The following is a 16,230-nucleotide window of genomic DNA, read 5'->3' as shown; positions in this document are numbered from 1 at the left end:
CAAGCAAGTTCATCTTGCCCTCTCGCAGCTGGGCCCGTCGCATTCTTTAACAATTGCATTCAACACTTTCTGCATCGGGGTATCGCGCACGCATAGATCAACGTCTTCCTTTCTCTGCCACCCCCCCTCCCCCCGGCCTTTTGTGGAAAGTGCCACGTTTGACACAGGGGTCTGCGTTGAAGTTGTCGCCGGTTTACGTTTCCCACCTTTTGCCGCTGCCGCCGTGCGGAGCGGCGCCGCGTAGCCCAGCGGCCACGTGTCCCAAACCTCCGGCACGTCGTTGCGGTCTGACGCGTGCCGGACCGCTCGCGTCTCTCGGTGCCAGACAGCGGCACGGGGGGGGGGCGCGCGTGCCGATCCACACTGTACCGCTGCCCTGATGCTGCGGGGTCGGGGGCCCGCTGTGTCCGAGCAGGGTCACTCGCGGCGAGGGAAGGCGTGGGCAGGTGCCACGAAGGTGTGCGTGCAGGTAGAGGCCACGAAGCGCACGCGTGTGTGTGTGTGTGCGTGTGTGTGTGTACGTTAAACTTATTTCCCACCGTGCGTAGCCAAACGTGCTCATCGGAGGTGCGGGCCGGGGGGGGGGGGTCAACAAATTAAACACAGAAAGCGGTTCTGAACAAACTAGTTTTCAATCTGTATGTAGGCGGTGCAACTGCACCAGGGCCCCACGGGCCCAGGCGCGGGGCTACTAAGACGTAGGGAGACTAGTTGGACGTGGGTGGGGAGGGGGGCGGGGAGGGCGTTGTTGCTGGAGCCGGCATTTAAATGCTTGCTACCAGGGCCAGTTGCCAAACCTCGCTGTGCCACTGCCCACAATTTGATTATGATTAAGATGCACCTGGCCACTCGGGGGCCCGGAGCTACGCGTCGTCGATTCGGTGATCAATATCGACGTTCTGAGCTTCTGGGATGAACGCATCGACGTTCTCGGTTTGTTTACGGTTACACGGGGCGGAGGGGTGGAGCGGTGGTCCTTGGAGAAGTGACCGCCAAAAGCTTTTGGGTCTTGCGGATGGAGGGAGGAGCGGTGGTGGCGGCGGGCAGGTGACGGGGAGAGAACTGGGAGCGGGAGACGGAGCGAGCGGAAGACAAAACGAGGCGCTGGGACGGCGGTTCCTCCTGGACGGGGTATACGGGAGAGGTTAAACGACTGAACGTAGAGTGAGAGGAGGAAGAGGAGAAGGGGGCGATGTTAAAAAAATAACAAATAGAGGGCAGGGGAAGCAAGAGGCAGGAAGTCGGGAGGGGGGCGACCGAAGAGAAATCGCGTGCGGCGAGGGATCGCGCACGCATAGATCAATGTCTTCCTTTCTCCGTCCCCCCCCCACTACCCAACTGACCCCCCCCCCCCCAGCGCGCCCCCCCCACCCGCATCCCGTTACCCGATCCTGCCCAACACGCTCATTGTTTCAGCGCTCCCATTGATCCCGGTTTAAATATAGCGCGTGCGGCGCTCTGCGGCCGGGTGGCATGACGTAATAGCGCGCGGCATGTGATGCCCGGCACAGCTGCTGCCGTGGGCGCACAGCCATCGCTCCCTAGAGCGATCTCTTGTATGCGCGCGCGCGCGCGCACGCTCGAACGCGCGGTCGCATGCACAGCCCAAGCGCGCGCGCGTGTGTGCCTCGTGCGGGCTCGCTGCGCGTGTCCGGACGCTCGGGATGTGCGGGCAACTTGAGTACGTGCGCGCGTCCGCAGCGTGCTCGTGAGCTGCGATGTCGGCCGCGCTTGGATGGCCATACGCGGTTGCCAGTCGGCGATGGTGGGGGAGGGGTGGGTGGGGCAGTGTGGCAGTCAAATCCCGTTTGTTGGATTCCGTTTGGACGCCGACGGCCAGGTTTTGTCCGGTCTGCCGTCGTGCGCACGTTGTTCTGCCGTGTCATCGGCAGCGCCATCTCCTTTCGCCGTCGGCCACGTATCGAGGAAAACACGGGTCTGGGAGCCGGTTGGCGGTGGTCAAAGCCCCATGCGTGTCAATTAACTGGAAGTTCCCAAGTGGGACTGCTGAAATTGCCCGACCGATCGTGGTGGTGATGAGCGTTGCCCCCCTGCGGGTTTATCTCGGAGGCGGATGGTGGAGGGGGGGGGGTGCCTCTTCCTTCCTTCGGGCCGAAGAAGACTTTCAGATCGCTTTGGCAACCCCCCCCCCCACACGCACACACATTGACACGCACAGCTTCAATAACAAATAATAATAACAGGACAAATAATTAGCACTCGCATCTACCGTGCCTTACGCATGTCCTCGGCGCTGCCATCCTCTCGCCAACGCGGTGATGTCGCGTCACGGCTCCTCTAGCAGAGACTCAACGCGGCCCAAGACGCTCGTTGGCAATGGACAAAACATCATCTGCGGGACCACCTCGAAGGCGCTAGGCCTCATCCAGCCGCGGGCCGTGAGAAACGGAGTCACCGCGGGCCATGCGCGGTGAAGTCCGTGGGTCGCATTTGGCCCGCGGTTGGTGGAAAATCCGCCAGCCGTGGTTCAGAGCCCGCTGATGTTTGGTCTCTGGAGAGGTTGGGGTGGGCGGGCGGGCGGGCTTCGCAGTGGGTCCCGGGTCGAGGGGTGCTCCCTCTTGTGTGTCGTCACGTCACTGCACCGCGCCGCGCGCGCCCCGTCTCGTGTTAACTCCCCGCGGGAAATGGGTGAAGCTCAATATTTGTACTTGTAACGAAAAAAAAAACCTCAACGCGTTCGTCGATAATGTAACACCGTGTGTGTGTGTGGGGCCTTAAAAGGAAAAATAATGAATAAACTACATAAAAGTTGATGGTTCGGGCGTTCGCCCTCCTTCATTCACGCGCTATGAAGAAGGGACATTGACTGCAACGTTACCACTTGTGTTTTTTTCCTTTGAAGGCCACACACAGGGTGTTGTGGTTGACGAGCGCGTCGAGTTGTTCTCGCCCACTGGTACTGATGCACCACTGCCAACGCAGAAAAGCGGCGTCGGTAAGCACCGCCAATCAATTTGCCCCGACTTTGCAACGCTTCTCTTTGTCAAGCTGCCGAATCGACGCGACGTTGCGTCGATTTGTTGCTTGAAGTCGAATGCCCACGTGCTCGCGGACTCCGTCTCGAGTGAGAATGGATTAATTAGGACTCGTGCATGCGGTGCACGCTTGATGTTGGCGCAACTGTTACGTTTATGCTAACGAAGGGCGCTCGGCTGTAGAAACGAGATAAAAAAAATAGAGCAGCAATGCAAACGAGACGGTGCAAACTAGAGGGAGGATTTACCGCTGAAACAAACATCAACATTGAATCGGATCACTTGGGCGAGTGAATTACTGCATGCATGCACATTTTGGCAACGTCTTTGGACATTTCTATACAGCAGACGGTACGTTTCTGAGCTTTTGATGTCTACATTATATCCGCGAAATGTACATGTGTGCACCGGCCTGTCTCTACGTGCTGTCAAATCGTGATATCTGCTGTGGCTGTCTCTATAATATATATTTTTAACTGACAATCTTTTAAATACAAAGACTAGGAACTTGCTTTTAAGACTCGCAGTCAAGTCTCACCTCTCAGGATAGCTGAGAGGTGTTTCTCTTGAAAAGCCAAAAATATAGACATGAAATGTCTTCCGTGCCAGCCCAACCGGACCCGTTGCCTGACGTTCTCAGATTTTGCCGGAAAAATTCACCTTGGGGGGGGGGGGGGGGGAGAGAGAGGGGGGTTTGGGGCCCGTCGAGTTTAGAAATGGCAGTCATTACATTTTTTTGTTGTTCAAATATTTCCTTCCGAGCTGTGACCTTGGGCAAAGGTCAACCCAAAGTGAGTTGGTGACCTTGACTAGACTAATCACCCTTGGGCTCACCGTTTTGTGCAGCACCTCGTTCCACTCGTCGGGAGCGCTACGGCGGCTCGGAGATGTTGACTACCTCACCTGGTAAGCAGGAGGTCGTGGGTTTGATCCAGAGCCTGGCGCCTGCTGTATACTTCGAGTTTGCTTGTCTCTCCCCCTGTGGTCGCGTGGATATTTCTCCGGGTCCTCCGTTTTTTTCCCCTCCCCAGTTAAAGACATGCGTTGAGAGTATTTGGCTGCTGTAAATTTGCGCTTGATGAGCCTCTTTCATTTTTGACCAGATCGCTTCTGAAAAAAGGCAAAATATTTATATTTTGCCTTTGTAAAATATAAATAGGGCAATGGGTTATGAACAGGGCTGTTCAGAAACAAATATCACCTGCCCCTAACTTTTAGCAGTGGCGAGTGTTATTCCAACTTCAGTCCAACCCCTCCACCCTGTTGGGGGATATGCGAGTCTTTTAAATGCTGACCCGTCCATACTGGACATCTGTGGAAAAAGAGCTTCATAGCTCATCGGATTCATCCTTCAGTCTAAACAAAGGTTCTGATTCTGAAATGTAACCACTGCTGTAAGAACCCGGTTTTTGGAGACAAAATGTTTTAACTCTTAGTTCATTTCCGGGGTTAAGGCCAACCGCCACGATCTGTCCAAATGTTTTTTTTGTTGTTGTTGTCACATCACCCTTCCACCATCCGACCCGCCGGCACTGTGAAACCGTCACGAGGTGCGCAAGCATTCCAGCTTGCTCACCGGTGGGTCGAGCAACTCTTCGCGACCGAATTTTGGTACCGGTTGTGTTGCGCCGTTTCGTTTTGAAACGCTCCCACTGATGAGCGAGGGGAAATAACTCGGCTTGTTTTACCGTTCAAATGTGTGCAACGAAGCGCGTGACCTTGAGCAACGTGTGCCAGGCTTCTGATTTGGAATCGTTTCACTCTCGGTAGCCACCCGCCGGCGTCGTTGCATTTGCTGAGATTCACGCGTTGGGGTTTTTTTTCTTCGGTTTCGTCGTGATCGTAACGCGTCTGCGATTGGACGGCATGTGTCACGTGCAGGTTAATATTTCTTGACTTAAAGCTTTCGTGACTGCAGGAATTCATATTCTTTGGGTCTTTCGGTAAAGTCACGTAGGTAGGTTCAAATTAATTAAAATAAACAAAAAAACTACAACTGCGACTCTATTGTTTATTTTATTTTTATTAATTTGAACCTATCTACGTTACTTAACCGAAAGACCCAAAGAAGCTTAATGTTTGACAACAAAAAAACTAATTTGCTGCATCCTGGGTGGGTTCATAAGACCAACATCTGAAAACACTCGCAGTTTTTATCCTCGGTTTAACACGGCGACTTTCCAAACCAATGTTCATTTTATTAATAATGATGAGATGCGTATTGACCTGCACTCTGGTGAGTGGGTGGGTGAGTGTGGTTATGGGCTGCAGTGTGGCGGTGGTAAGACATGGTGTGGATGGGGTGAAACAGTCACTGGTAGCCCGACTCCCCAACATGGGTGGACGCATCATCATAAAAGTTTTTTGGGTTAGATCGCGTAAAAATATAAATGTGTCATTAAACCCGCCACCACCCGACCAGCCAATTAGTAAGGTTTGTCACGTAAACAGAACGTGCCCAATTCATTACGAGTACAGCACACTGGTGTGTTGGAGAGCAAATCCACAACATTTACAATCTGAGGTACATCCAGCATCACGGGGCGATTTTTTCGTTGCCAGAATTGGCGGGTTAGCGACACATCCATACTTACGCGATCATAAAAGTTTAGATCGCGTAAAAATATAAATGTGTCATTAAACCCGCCACCACCCGACCAGCCAATTAGTAAGGTTTGTCATGTAAACAGAACGTGCCCAATTCATTACAAGTACAGCACACTGGTGTGTTGGAGAGCAAATCCACAACATTTACAATCTGAGGTACATCCAGCATCACGGGGCGATTTTTTCGTTGCCAGAATTGGCGGGTTAGCGACACATCCATACTTACGCGATCTAACCCAAAGAGAGGAAAATAAAATCTTCACCATGAATGATATTGGTTCGCGAAAGCCGACCGCATGTGAGATTGCGACTTTGATGCAGGTTGGCCAAAGAGGAGCTGTCAGGTGTTTGGCTCATCCACCACCGCAGCAGTCTCGAACGACGGTCGTAACCAGGTGGCTCGTGGTGCCGATGTGGTTTTTCGAGCAAAAGCCTTAAAATAGCGTGCGGCGGTGTCTCGTGTTTGCGTGGCAAAAAAAGCTTAGCTCGTCTTTTTTTAGCCGTGTGAAATTGCATGAGTTTGGACTTTTATCGTATGCGTATACAGTGAGGGAAAAAAGTATTTGATCCCCTGCTGATTTTGTGCGTTTGCCCACTGACAAAGAAATGATCAGTCTATAATTTTAATGGTAGGTTTATTTGAACAGTGAGAGACAGAATAAAAAGAAAAATAAATCCAGAAAAACGCATGTCAAAAATGTTATAAATTGATTTGCATTTTAATGAGGGAAATAAGTATTTGACCCCCTCTCAATCAGATTTCTGGCTCCCAGGTGTCTTTTATACAGGTAACGAGCTGAGATAAGGAGCACACTCTTAAAGGGAGTGCTCCTAATCTCAGCTTGTTACCTGTATAAAAGACACCTGTCCACAGAAGCAATCAATCAATCAGATTCCAAACGCTCCACCATGGCCAAGACCAAAGAGCTCTCCAAGGATGTCAGGGACAAGATTGTAGACCTACACAAGGCTGGAATGGGCTACAAGAGCATTGCCAGGCAGCTTGGTGAGAAGGTGACAACAGTTGGTGCGAGTATTCGCAAACCCAAAAGAACTGTCAATCTCCCTCGGCCTGGGGCTCCATGCAAGATTTCACCTCGTGGAGTTGCAATGATCATGAGAAGGGTGAGGAATCGGCCCAGAACTACACGGGAGGATCTTGTCAATGATCTCAAGGCAGCTGGGACCATAGTCACCAAGAAAACAATTGGTAACACACTACGCCGTGAAGGACTGAAATCCTGCAGCGCCCGCAAGGTCCTCCTGCTCAAGAAAGCACATATACATGCCCGTCTGAAGTTTACCAATGAACATCTGAATGATTCAGAGGACAACTGAGTGAAAGTGTTTTGGTCAGATGAGACCAAAATGGAGCTCTTTGGCATCAACTCAACTTTCCGTGTTTGTAGGAGGAGGAATGCTGCCTATGACCCCAAGGAACGCCATCCCCACCATCAAACATGGAGGTAGAAACATGCTTTGGGGGTGTTTTTCTGCTAAGGGGACAGGACAACTTCACCGCATCAAAGGGACGATGGACGGGGCCGTGTACCGTCAAATCTTGGGTGAGAACCTCCTTCCCTCAGCCAGAGCATTGAAAATGGGTCGTGGATGGGTATTCCAGCATGACAATGACCCAAAACACATGGCCAAGGCAACAAAGGAGTGGCTCAAGAAGAAGTACATTAAGGTCCTGGAGTGGCCTATCCAGTCTCCAGACCTTAATCCCATAGAAATTCTGTGGAGGGGGCTGAAGGTTCGAGTTGCCAAACGTCAGCCTCGAAACCTTAATGACTTGGAGAAGATCTGCAAAGAGGAGTGGGACAAAATCCCTCCTGAGATGTGTGCAAACCTGGTGGCCAACTACAAGAAACGTCTGACCTCTGTGATTGCCAACAAAGGTTTTGCCACCAAGTACTAAGTCATGTTTTGCAGAGGGGTCAAATACTTATTTCCCTCATTAAAATGCAAATCAATTTATAACATTTTTGACATGCGTTTTTCTGGATTTTGTTGTTGTTATTCTGTCTCTCACTGTTCCAATAAACCTACCATTAAAATTATAGACTGATCATTTCTTTGTCAGTGGGCAAATGTACAAAATCAGCAGGGGATCAAATACTTTTCCCTCTGTATATACATGTGAGGGAGTGGTGAAATGGTGATCGTAGATGTGAATTCAAATGGGTTTCAAATTCCTCCCCATTCAGTTTTGAGATGCAGGGAACCCTTCCAATTTAACATGTTACTCCGTTGTTTTTCTCTAATTAAATGTCGTGTAAGTATTTTATTCGTTGTTTTGACTGCTTCCGTGTGCGATTTTCAATTATCGAATTGCTTTTACGAATGAGCGTGTGAAGACTGCATAATATTAATTTGCAGTTGTTTAAAGTGATTCATTATATTCGCGTTGGCATGTGGGAGTGTGCACGCACGTACGAGCTGGTGAAAGATTGATCCGGTGAGTGAACGAGTGATCGGGTTGGTGAACTAGTAATGGGGTAAACAGACGAGCGATCGGGTGAGTGAACGGCCCATTGAGTGAGCGAGTGGGCGAGCGTGAACGCGGGATCGAGAGAGGGAGAGACGGTGAGCGAGTCGGCGGTGCTGAGGTGAGAGTCGGCTAGCAAGCGATCGAGTTAGCGCAAGAACGAGTGAGTGAGCGAGTCTGCCCGTGTTCGAGCTATCTGGCGGGAGTGGCGGCGGCTGTAACAGTGATGTAACGGGCCATCGCCATTGACCCGCGATCCTGGTTTCCACGCGATATCGGATGCGCAGTCGATTTCTATTTGAGGCCCGTCGACGCGGCGGGCTGATTACACCATTGTTTCAAGTGCTCAGACTTTGTTATTAAGTAGATCTCGTTGGTGTCATCCGATCTTTGATATAAAATTCTTTAAAAAAAAAAAGGATTTGAAGTCGATTTAAAAAAAAACTCTGTCTACGCTGAGACTCTCCCCCCCCTTCCCCTCCCCGAGTATATGGTCAAAGACACTCCCATTCACTGAATCGTCGCAGCTCAGTTTTTTCCTTTAATATTTTATCATTGCGAATATAGCGGCCTCTAGTGGCTGGGGGGGGGGTTCATGTGAGAACCTCATCGTCATTTGGAGGAACTTCTGCCAGCAGTGGCGCGCGAGCAAGCAATTTGCAGGGCTGCTCCTTTTACCGTCGTGTTTAATAATCTACGGTCAGTGGCGCTGCGCACGATGGGCGTTGTTGGCCACGCTCGTGCGCCCGTGTCCCTCCCGTGGGCACCGGCCCCCTCGCCCGTCCGGTGAGAAGAACGCGTCGCGTTTGCTCGGGGTGATTCCATGTTGGCGCCAGCGCCCGCCGATGCACAAACGCCTTTCGCGCACCCACCGTACGTTAGCCAACCGCGAGCTAGTCGGAGATTCACCCTAGTCGCTCGCTCGCTCGCCGCCCAGTCAGGGCGCCTCTTCTCTCGCTCGAACCCGTGGTTACTGGAGGTGGGTGCACGACACACTTTACATTGACGTGACCAAACCCAAGAAAACACGATCATGAATCCTCCACCCATGTCGGGGGAGTCGGGCTACCCGACTCACTGTTTCACCCCATCCACGCACGTGCCTAGCCACCGCAACTCACAACCACACTCGCTCACCCACCCGCTCGCCACGCTGCAGGCAAATAGGGTATCTCTCTCCGCCTCTCCCCCCCCCTTCCATCGTCCCCTATCCTGAGCTCGTAGAACCACGCTTGGGTTCAAGAAAAACGCGTGACGCTCTTCATCTGTCACGGCTTTCACTCGAGCGGCTGGGTGGCACAGTGGTACCGCTCCTTCCTCGCAGCACCAAAGGGCCGAGGTTCGATCGCCCGACTTGAGCGCCTTTACCCTGTGGGGTTTGTGTGTTTCTCCCCCGGCACTTGTGTGGGTTTGCTCCGAGCTCTGCTGGTTTCCTCCCTGCGCGTACGACGTCACGGGCATTGGCCAAATAATCGCGGTGTCGAAAAAGAGCCAGCAAATAACTCAATTGGGATTATGCACACACACACACAAAGCAGGAACAACGCCCTCTACCCATTCTGCAAAAAAAAAACCTGGCAGGACCCTCTTGAAAAAGAGCTTTGTCCTGGTTAAGCGTAATAATGACGTTCATAAAGAGCATGATCAACATGGTCATCAACTAATGTCGCTAAAAAAATATTCCACTTCAGGTCCCAAACACTCCTGTCTCTTCCCCGCGCACTGCTGCACTTCAGAATCCCCTCCCATCTTATCCTGAGCCCTTCATAATAACCGTGCTCATCTCAGGAAGCCTATTCACTCTTGATCTACGTGTGTGTGTGTGTGGTGAACTTTCTCGCCGTACATAGCCAACCGCGCCAATCGGAGGTGCTGTGGGGGGGGGGGGTCAACAAACTAAAACGCAGATAGCAGTTCTCAGCAAACGAGCGGCTTCCTAATATCGGAAGAGCGTTCCAGACGGCCACGGAAGCGCATCTGAAAGCAAACACACAAGAGCAGATCTATTCAATCTTGAACGGTGACTGTTAGATTCTGACCGTTTTGCATTTTCGTGCCTTCAGGCCCCTGTGCTCTGTTGCTCTGCAAAGAGGTAAAAGATACTGCCCTTCTGGCCGTGGCCGAAGCACCGCACGCGGTCACAGGAGACTCGGTTACGCTTCCCGTGTCACGCTACATTGGCGCACCTAGCCTGGCGCAAGCGCTGCGGTGACGCCGCCGCCACTTGGTGCCGAGTGGCGGTTGTTTGTTGTTTGTTATTGTTGACGCCACGTTGGTAGTTGACGGATCAGCTCCGCGCTGTGTGTGTGCGGGACGACCGTATTTATCTGGATGGGAGTGCAGCACACACTCTGTTCCCCTTTCCCGCCATGCGTTTTAAAGCAGAAAAGTGAGCATTGCTTCGTGTTGTACGGCAGGTGCGCGTCTGTCTGCGGGGAGCGGTGGCGCAGCGGTTAGCGCGCCGCTCTATACGAACCCCGTGACCTGCTTTCGATTGCTGCTCACGGCCAAAGAGCAGTGATGATTATCTGCACCGGTTCTGGGCCACTCCTAGGTCGACTCGGCCTCAAATGAGCAACTGGTGCAGTGTGCAAACATCGCCGCTCGGTAAGACAAAGGTGGACAGGCGTGGTGCCGGCAACCCCACCCCATCGTGCCCCGTGCCGGTCTAGCCCCAACAGCCCGTTACGGCTATTACGGGGCTTCGCCGACTTTGTGCGTCACGCGGGACTTGTGTAACAAACAGCAGGTGTGTGCGGCGTGCGACGACTTCATTTGCATTCGAACCGAGGTCGGATTTCACGAGGGAGCCGGTGTGGCGCGGGGGTTAGCACGCCGCGCCACACAGACCTGCCGGAGTGGAGCTTGTCCCGTTTCTCCTGGCCGCGGATGACATCGGTGGCGGAGCGCGGTTTAACCTGAACGCCTCGTCCACCGGGATCCTTCCTCCACCACGGCGGTTTCGCGTCGATCTTCCGCATGCGGTCAAACGCAAAAAACTCCCCCACGGCCGACGGAGCATGCGGGGGGCGGGGGGCGGGGGGAAGAGACCTCCACCGGTGGCAGCGGCTCGGCTCGGCTCGAAGCGTTGGCGGCATTGGGAGCGGCCGTGGTTGATCGCTGGCAGCGGTGGCGTTTGGGAATGAGCGATGAGCCGAGGAAGGTGGGAGGAGAGGCGGTGGTGGAAAGTGGCTTGCTGCGTTGGGTAGGGGTTGGAGGCCGGGGGGGGGGCGGGCATTGCTGGAGGGGTGAGTTGGGGGTGGAGAGACGCGGGGGGGTGGAGGTAGGGGGGGGTGGGGGGGGGGAGTTGTGGTGGGGGGGCCGTGGCACTGCCTCCACCAACACCTGTGTGACTATCAAGCGCCGCCCCCCCCTGCACCCCAGGGTCAGGCGACGAATGAGACCCCCACTTCCTGGTTGCATGCGCAATGAGGGCGCTCTATATGAAGCGGCGGCGTTGGAGCCGGAGGAGGAGAGAGAGAGAGAGAGAGTCGGTTGGGGAGGGGGGGGGGAGTGGAGAGAGAGGTGCCAGGCAGCAAGAAATAGACGCAGGGAGTGCGAGAGAGAGGGGACGCGGGCGACAGCGGTGGAGGGGGGTGGAAGCGAGAGAGTGCGCGCATGCCAGCTGGGAATGTGCGGCGACACGCACGGACACTGACGCCCTTCAGGCCTCGTTCAGCCGTCCTCAAGGCCTCGCTGTGCACCCACCGACCGACTGCCCGCCAGCCCGCGTGCGCGAGCGCCATCCGTCTGCCGTTGGCCTGCGGGACCCCCCCCCCCCACCTCGTGCCGAGATGGAGTTGTGCTTCGTGGAGCCGATCCTCAGCTGTTACAACAACCAGTAGGTCGCCGCCGTGGGTCGCGACCCTCCTCCCTCGTCATCTGTCGTCACCTCATCCTCTGTCCCCTATCCCCTTCCTCGTTGATCACCTCTCGCGGTTTTTTTTCGACGTTACGGAACGAACCGTCGTCTTAATCCGCATCGCCTGTCCCCCTGTACCCCGGATAACGCCGGTGCGGTTCAGCCCGTGGTTAAATTGACGTGGACAATTTAAAGACTTATTTATTTGTAAAAGTGCTAACGTGCGGGAGGAAACTGCGGCAAGCCACTGACGGGCGGGCTGGCAGCGCAACTGTGCGCCAACCATACCCCTCTCCACCCCTGCCACTTCTGCCATCCCTCATCAGCATGTGGCACCGCTTATCCGTATGCGTGCGTGCGCGCGTGTGTGTGTGTGTTAGCATGTGTGGGGAAACTGGTGTAGTAGCAGTGAGCGCGCTGCGTTGCAAAGCGGGCGACCGGAGTCCGAGTGACTCTCACGGCCAAAGCCGGTGACGATTACCCATCGACTCGGCCTCAATTGAGTACCGCGTGTGCGTAAACATCCCTACGAGTGAGACAAAGGCGGCCGGGCGTGGTGCAGGCCACGCAACCCCCCCCCCCCCCGTGTGCCGTGCCGGCCTTAATAGGTGCTCGCTAACAGCACTTGCCCCGTCAGTCTGTTACAGCACATACGGAGGGTGGGATCTTTGTGTGTGTGTGTGTGTGCCGTTGATTCTTGCCTCTCAGAACCCGAGTGCCCTTCTACATCGGTCACTCCTTTCTCGCTCTTCCTCCGGCGCACTTTGTATCCCTTTGCCGGTCCCTGTGTCCCTGTTATCCTTTTTGCTGGTTGAGAGTATTTGGCTGCTAGAAATTTCCTGCACGACGACGATGAGCCACTTGCGTCGAGCTACGTAGCTCGGTGAAGCCTTGCCTGGTAAATTAAAAAGTTGCGTTTTTAGTGTGCCTAACACCCGGGGGTCTTCTTTTCTCTGCTTCCGTGCCGGCGTTAAGTTAATGTTTAACGACGAGCGACTCGCCGTTGGGTGAGCGTGGAACGCGATGCGGAGAGAGTTTTAGCGCAGTAACGTCCGCTCTGTGACGCAGTGTGCCCTTCTCACGCCGTCACCGTTCCGGTTCGTTCCCACCGCGCACGAATTAAGTTTTCGGGATAACTGACGTCCGTTTTGGTTCGGCACGAGGATTATTTGGTATGCATGTGTGTATGTATGTATGTTGAACTTCTTCCGCGCCGTACGTAGCCAATCGGAGGTGCGGTGGAAGGACGAGAAACTGAATACAAAAGACAGTTTTAAAGAAATTAGTTTTCAATTTCCATTGCACGATGCATAGACCCCAGTGGCTCCCTAATATCGGAAGGAAGGGCGTTTCAGACGGCCGCCGAAGTGCATCTGAAAGCGCCGCGCGATGCAGTGGTGACCGTATTTTTTTGTTTGATGGTAAGCCAAAAGCCGCTGCTGCTGCTGCTGCGAGGATGACCTAAATTCGCTGCGTCGGCAGTGGTGCTGCGCAGGCAAACAACGAGACGAAGAACTGAACGCGTGTGTCGTCAAAGAACGCGCTACCCGCCCCCTCTGGCCTCTCTACGGGCTGTGAAGAAGGGCCGTCGCCCAAAACGTCGCCCACTAACATACTTGCTTTCAAGGCCACACGGTGTTGCAGTGACAGAAAGTTTGTAGGCTTCTCGTGCAGATCGTAATGAGGGCATTCGCATCGTTTAGTGACGTGTTTGTGCGTTGCTGCGCTACGAAGCCGGCGACCCGGGTTCGATTCCCGCTCACCGGCCAACACCAGTGACGAATATCTACACCGGTTCTGGGCCTCCCCTAGGTCGACTCGGCCCTCAAATGAGTACCTGGTGCGGTGTGTAAACATCGCCGCTGGGGAGACGAAGGCGGCCGGCCACCGTGCTGGCCACCCCCACCCTCTCGTGTGCCGTGCCGGCCTTCATAAGTGGTGCTACTCGCGAACAGCACTTGCCCCTACAGTCTGTTAAGGCTATACGGGGGGGGGACCTTGTTTTGTGTAATGGTCTAATGAAAAGTCACGTTTGTGTGTGTGTGTATATACTGCAGTGGTTATTTAACATTTTAAAGAACCCATGTGCGTGTCGGACTGTACTTCATGCTCATTCGGCATTGTTAATTGATAGGGACGTCTCTGTCCCTCGCTTGCCCGCGTGGAGCGGTGGCGCAGCGGTTAGCGCGCTGCGCACTACGAACCCGGCGACTCGAGTTGCGTTCCCTCTCGCGGCCAACTCCAGCGATTATCTAAAACCGTTCCTGGCCCCTCTCCTATGGCGACTCTGTCTCCAATGAGTACCTGGTGCGGTGTGTAAACATCGCCACTGGGGAGACAAAGGCGGCCGGGCGTGATGCTGTCAGGGGCTATCGGGGGGGCGGGGGGGGGGGTGGATCTTTGTCTCTGCGTAAGCATCCTTAGACTTCTTGCAAAACGAACTTGTGTAAAAAAAAAAGAAATGCTTTGCGGAGCAGTGTCATGAAAAATATATATATTTTTTTAAAACCACTTTGCGTACCGCAGCCTCGCCACTGCGCCTGCAATCACAACGGAGCGTTTCCTTGATTCCCGCGTCCGACACCACCCACTCGTGCTCGCGCGCGTCCAGAGCCACCGCTCCAGCGGCGCTTCTTGAATTCAAATCCGCGAGCCAGCGCCGCTGACGTCCCCCGCCTCGTCGGCGCGCACCGCTGCGGCGCCGCTGCAGCTGCGCTCCGATCAATCGATCCCCGCCCGCCCCGCCGATGGCCGTTAGATCGAATTGTTCATTCCGCAGTCGAGGTTAACGGTTTAACAAAACAACAACAAAAAAGCGTGCGAGAGAGCCCCCTGCCCGTGCCGCGTCGACGCGAGTCGCTCCGAATCGCCTCGCCAACCGCCGGGTCGTCGGCTTTTGCCCCGATGCCCGTCCCTGCCGCGGTTTCCCTCCGGCCGCCGTGCCGCTTCTCTTGCCGTGGACCCCCCGGCAAAACGCAAGACGGCCGCGAACGGGCGGACGGAGCCCGCGGTGTGCTCACCCTCCTCCTGTCGCCACATTTCCGTGCCAGCGGCGCATGGTGCCAGGCAATCTGCTTGTGATCTCATTCCGCGTATGGCCAGCGAGGCAGAGCGGCGTAATTCCACTTTACAGCTCTGCGAGCTTTTTCCCTTTGCCGGCGGTCGTGTTTGCGCCGCGTTCATTCGGTCGGTCGTTTGTGGCCGTCTCTACGACGAGGAGGGTGGCGGTGACGGTGACGGCAGTGGACCGGGGGGGTGGGGGGGGGGCGGTTGGTGGAGACGTGGAAGGGTGGCGAGTAGGAGATGACCGAACTTTTGTCAGATTTTTTTGTGCGTCCGATTTAGCGTTGTTTGTCTCCCCCACCCGTGTATGGTGTGTTTTGTGATCCAAGGGTCGGCACGTTCACGCCGCCCCCCTCGTTTGTATTGTTCGTCCGTCCGTTCCCGGTCATACAATTTGTTCCGCTCCGTGAGCTTAAAAGGCCCGCGTGACCGTATAATTACCGTAAATCGCCGACAGTCGATTTTTCGCGTGGCGCGTGCAACACAGGGCCACGGGAGGCAATCCCAGTCGATGAATCTGCACGCCGTTAAATGCCTCCAAAATATCCCCTGCGTGTGAGTTGACCGCCGGGACAGTGGCGGCGGTGGCTACGGCTTAGATCTTTGGCAAGCGGTGGCATGGAGGGGTGGGGGCGGATTGGAGTTGCTGGGGGTCTGTTGCCTTTGTGCAGCCCTCAAAGGCTCACGAGGGGCGGCAGAGGTGGCGGCGCGGGCAGTTCATAATCGGGAATCTTTATTTGTAGTGGAGGACTCGGTCCGACGCTCTTTTTCGCAGGCGTCCAGTCGTTCTGGAAGGCCTTAATCCAGCAGCGGATTGACCGTGCCTGATCGATGATTATGACGACGACGATGAATCCAGGGCAACTTGAACTGAAACAACCGGGTTGTACGGCCGCAGACAGCTTCAGCACGGGCCGCCCCAGTTTACGAGCCTCGCATCGCCGCGTGGGCATCCCTCCTCCATTCGTCCAGCTCATCGGCGCCCTCGCGAGAGAGGCGGCACCGGGGTTTTTGTTCCGACGAATAACTTAACGCGACCCGCCGTTGCCCGTCGCTGGGGGTCCGTGCGGGCTTTCCGCTCCGCATGGTGTCCCTCCGAAAAAGGGGTCGGCGATGAAACGCCCCGGGAAATCCGCCGCTTAAAATAAATCGTCGCCGCTTAACGGGCAGGCCTAATCTTGAGAGAACGTTGTGTGCGCTTGCGGAGGTCA

At 54.7% G+C, this 16,230-nt stretch overlaps 1 protein-coding gene across 4 annotated transcripts in view; it reads left to right on the top strand.

The window, feature by feature from the left end:
• LOC116953915 (estrogen-related receptor gamma) overlaps window positions 1-16,230 on the top strand; it is a 127,983-nt gene that overhangs the window by 44,036 nt on the left and 67,717 nt on the right. Inside the window, exon 1 of one of the 4 annotated variants that reach the window (XM_032974221.2) lies at window positions 11,591-11,935. The exons of the other annotated variants lie outside the window; for them this stretch is intronic. Within the exon in view, the coding sequence (XP_032830112.2) occupies window positions 11,889-11,935 (47 nt within the window). The 5' untranslated portion in view covers window positions 11,591-11,888. Of the gene's footprint in view, window positions 1-11,590; window positions 11,936-16,230 lie in introns of those variants that run through there. 4 annotated transcript variants of the gene reach the window in all.

Source organism: Petromyzon marinus, chromosome 53 (assembly GCF_048934315.1).
Source record: "Petromyzon marinus isolate PM22_M1 ecotype Great Lakes invasive population chromosome 53, UKy_Petmar_22M1.pri1.0, whole genome shotgun sequence".
Classification (NCBI taxonomy): domain Eukaryota; kingdom Metazoa; phylum Chordata; class Hyperoartia; order Petromyzontiformes; family Petromyzontidae; genus Petromyzon; species Petromyzon marinus.
The sequence above is the reverse complement of the archived record's forward strand: the minus strand, read 5'-3'. Positions and strand labels throughout refer to the sequence as shown.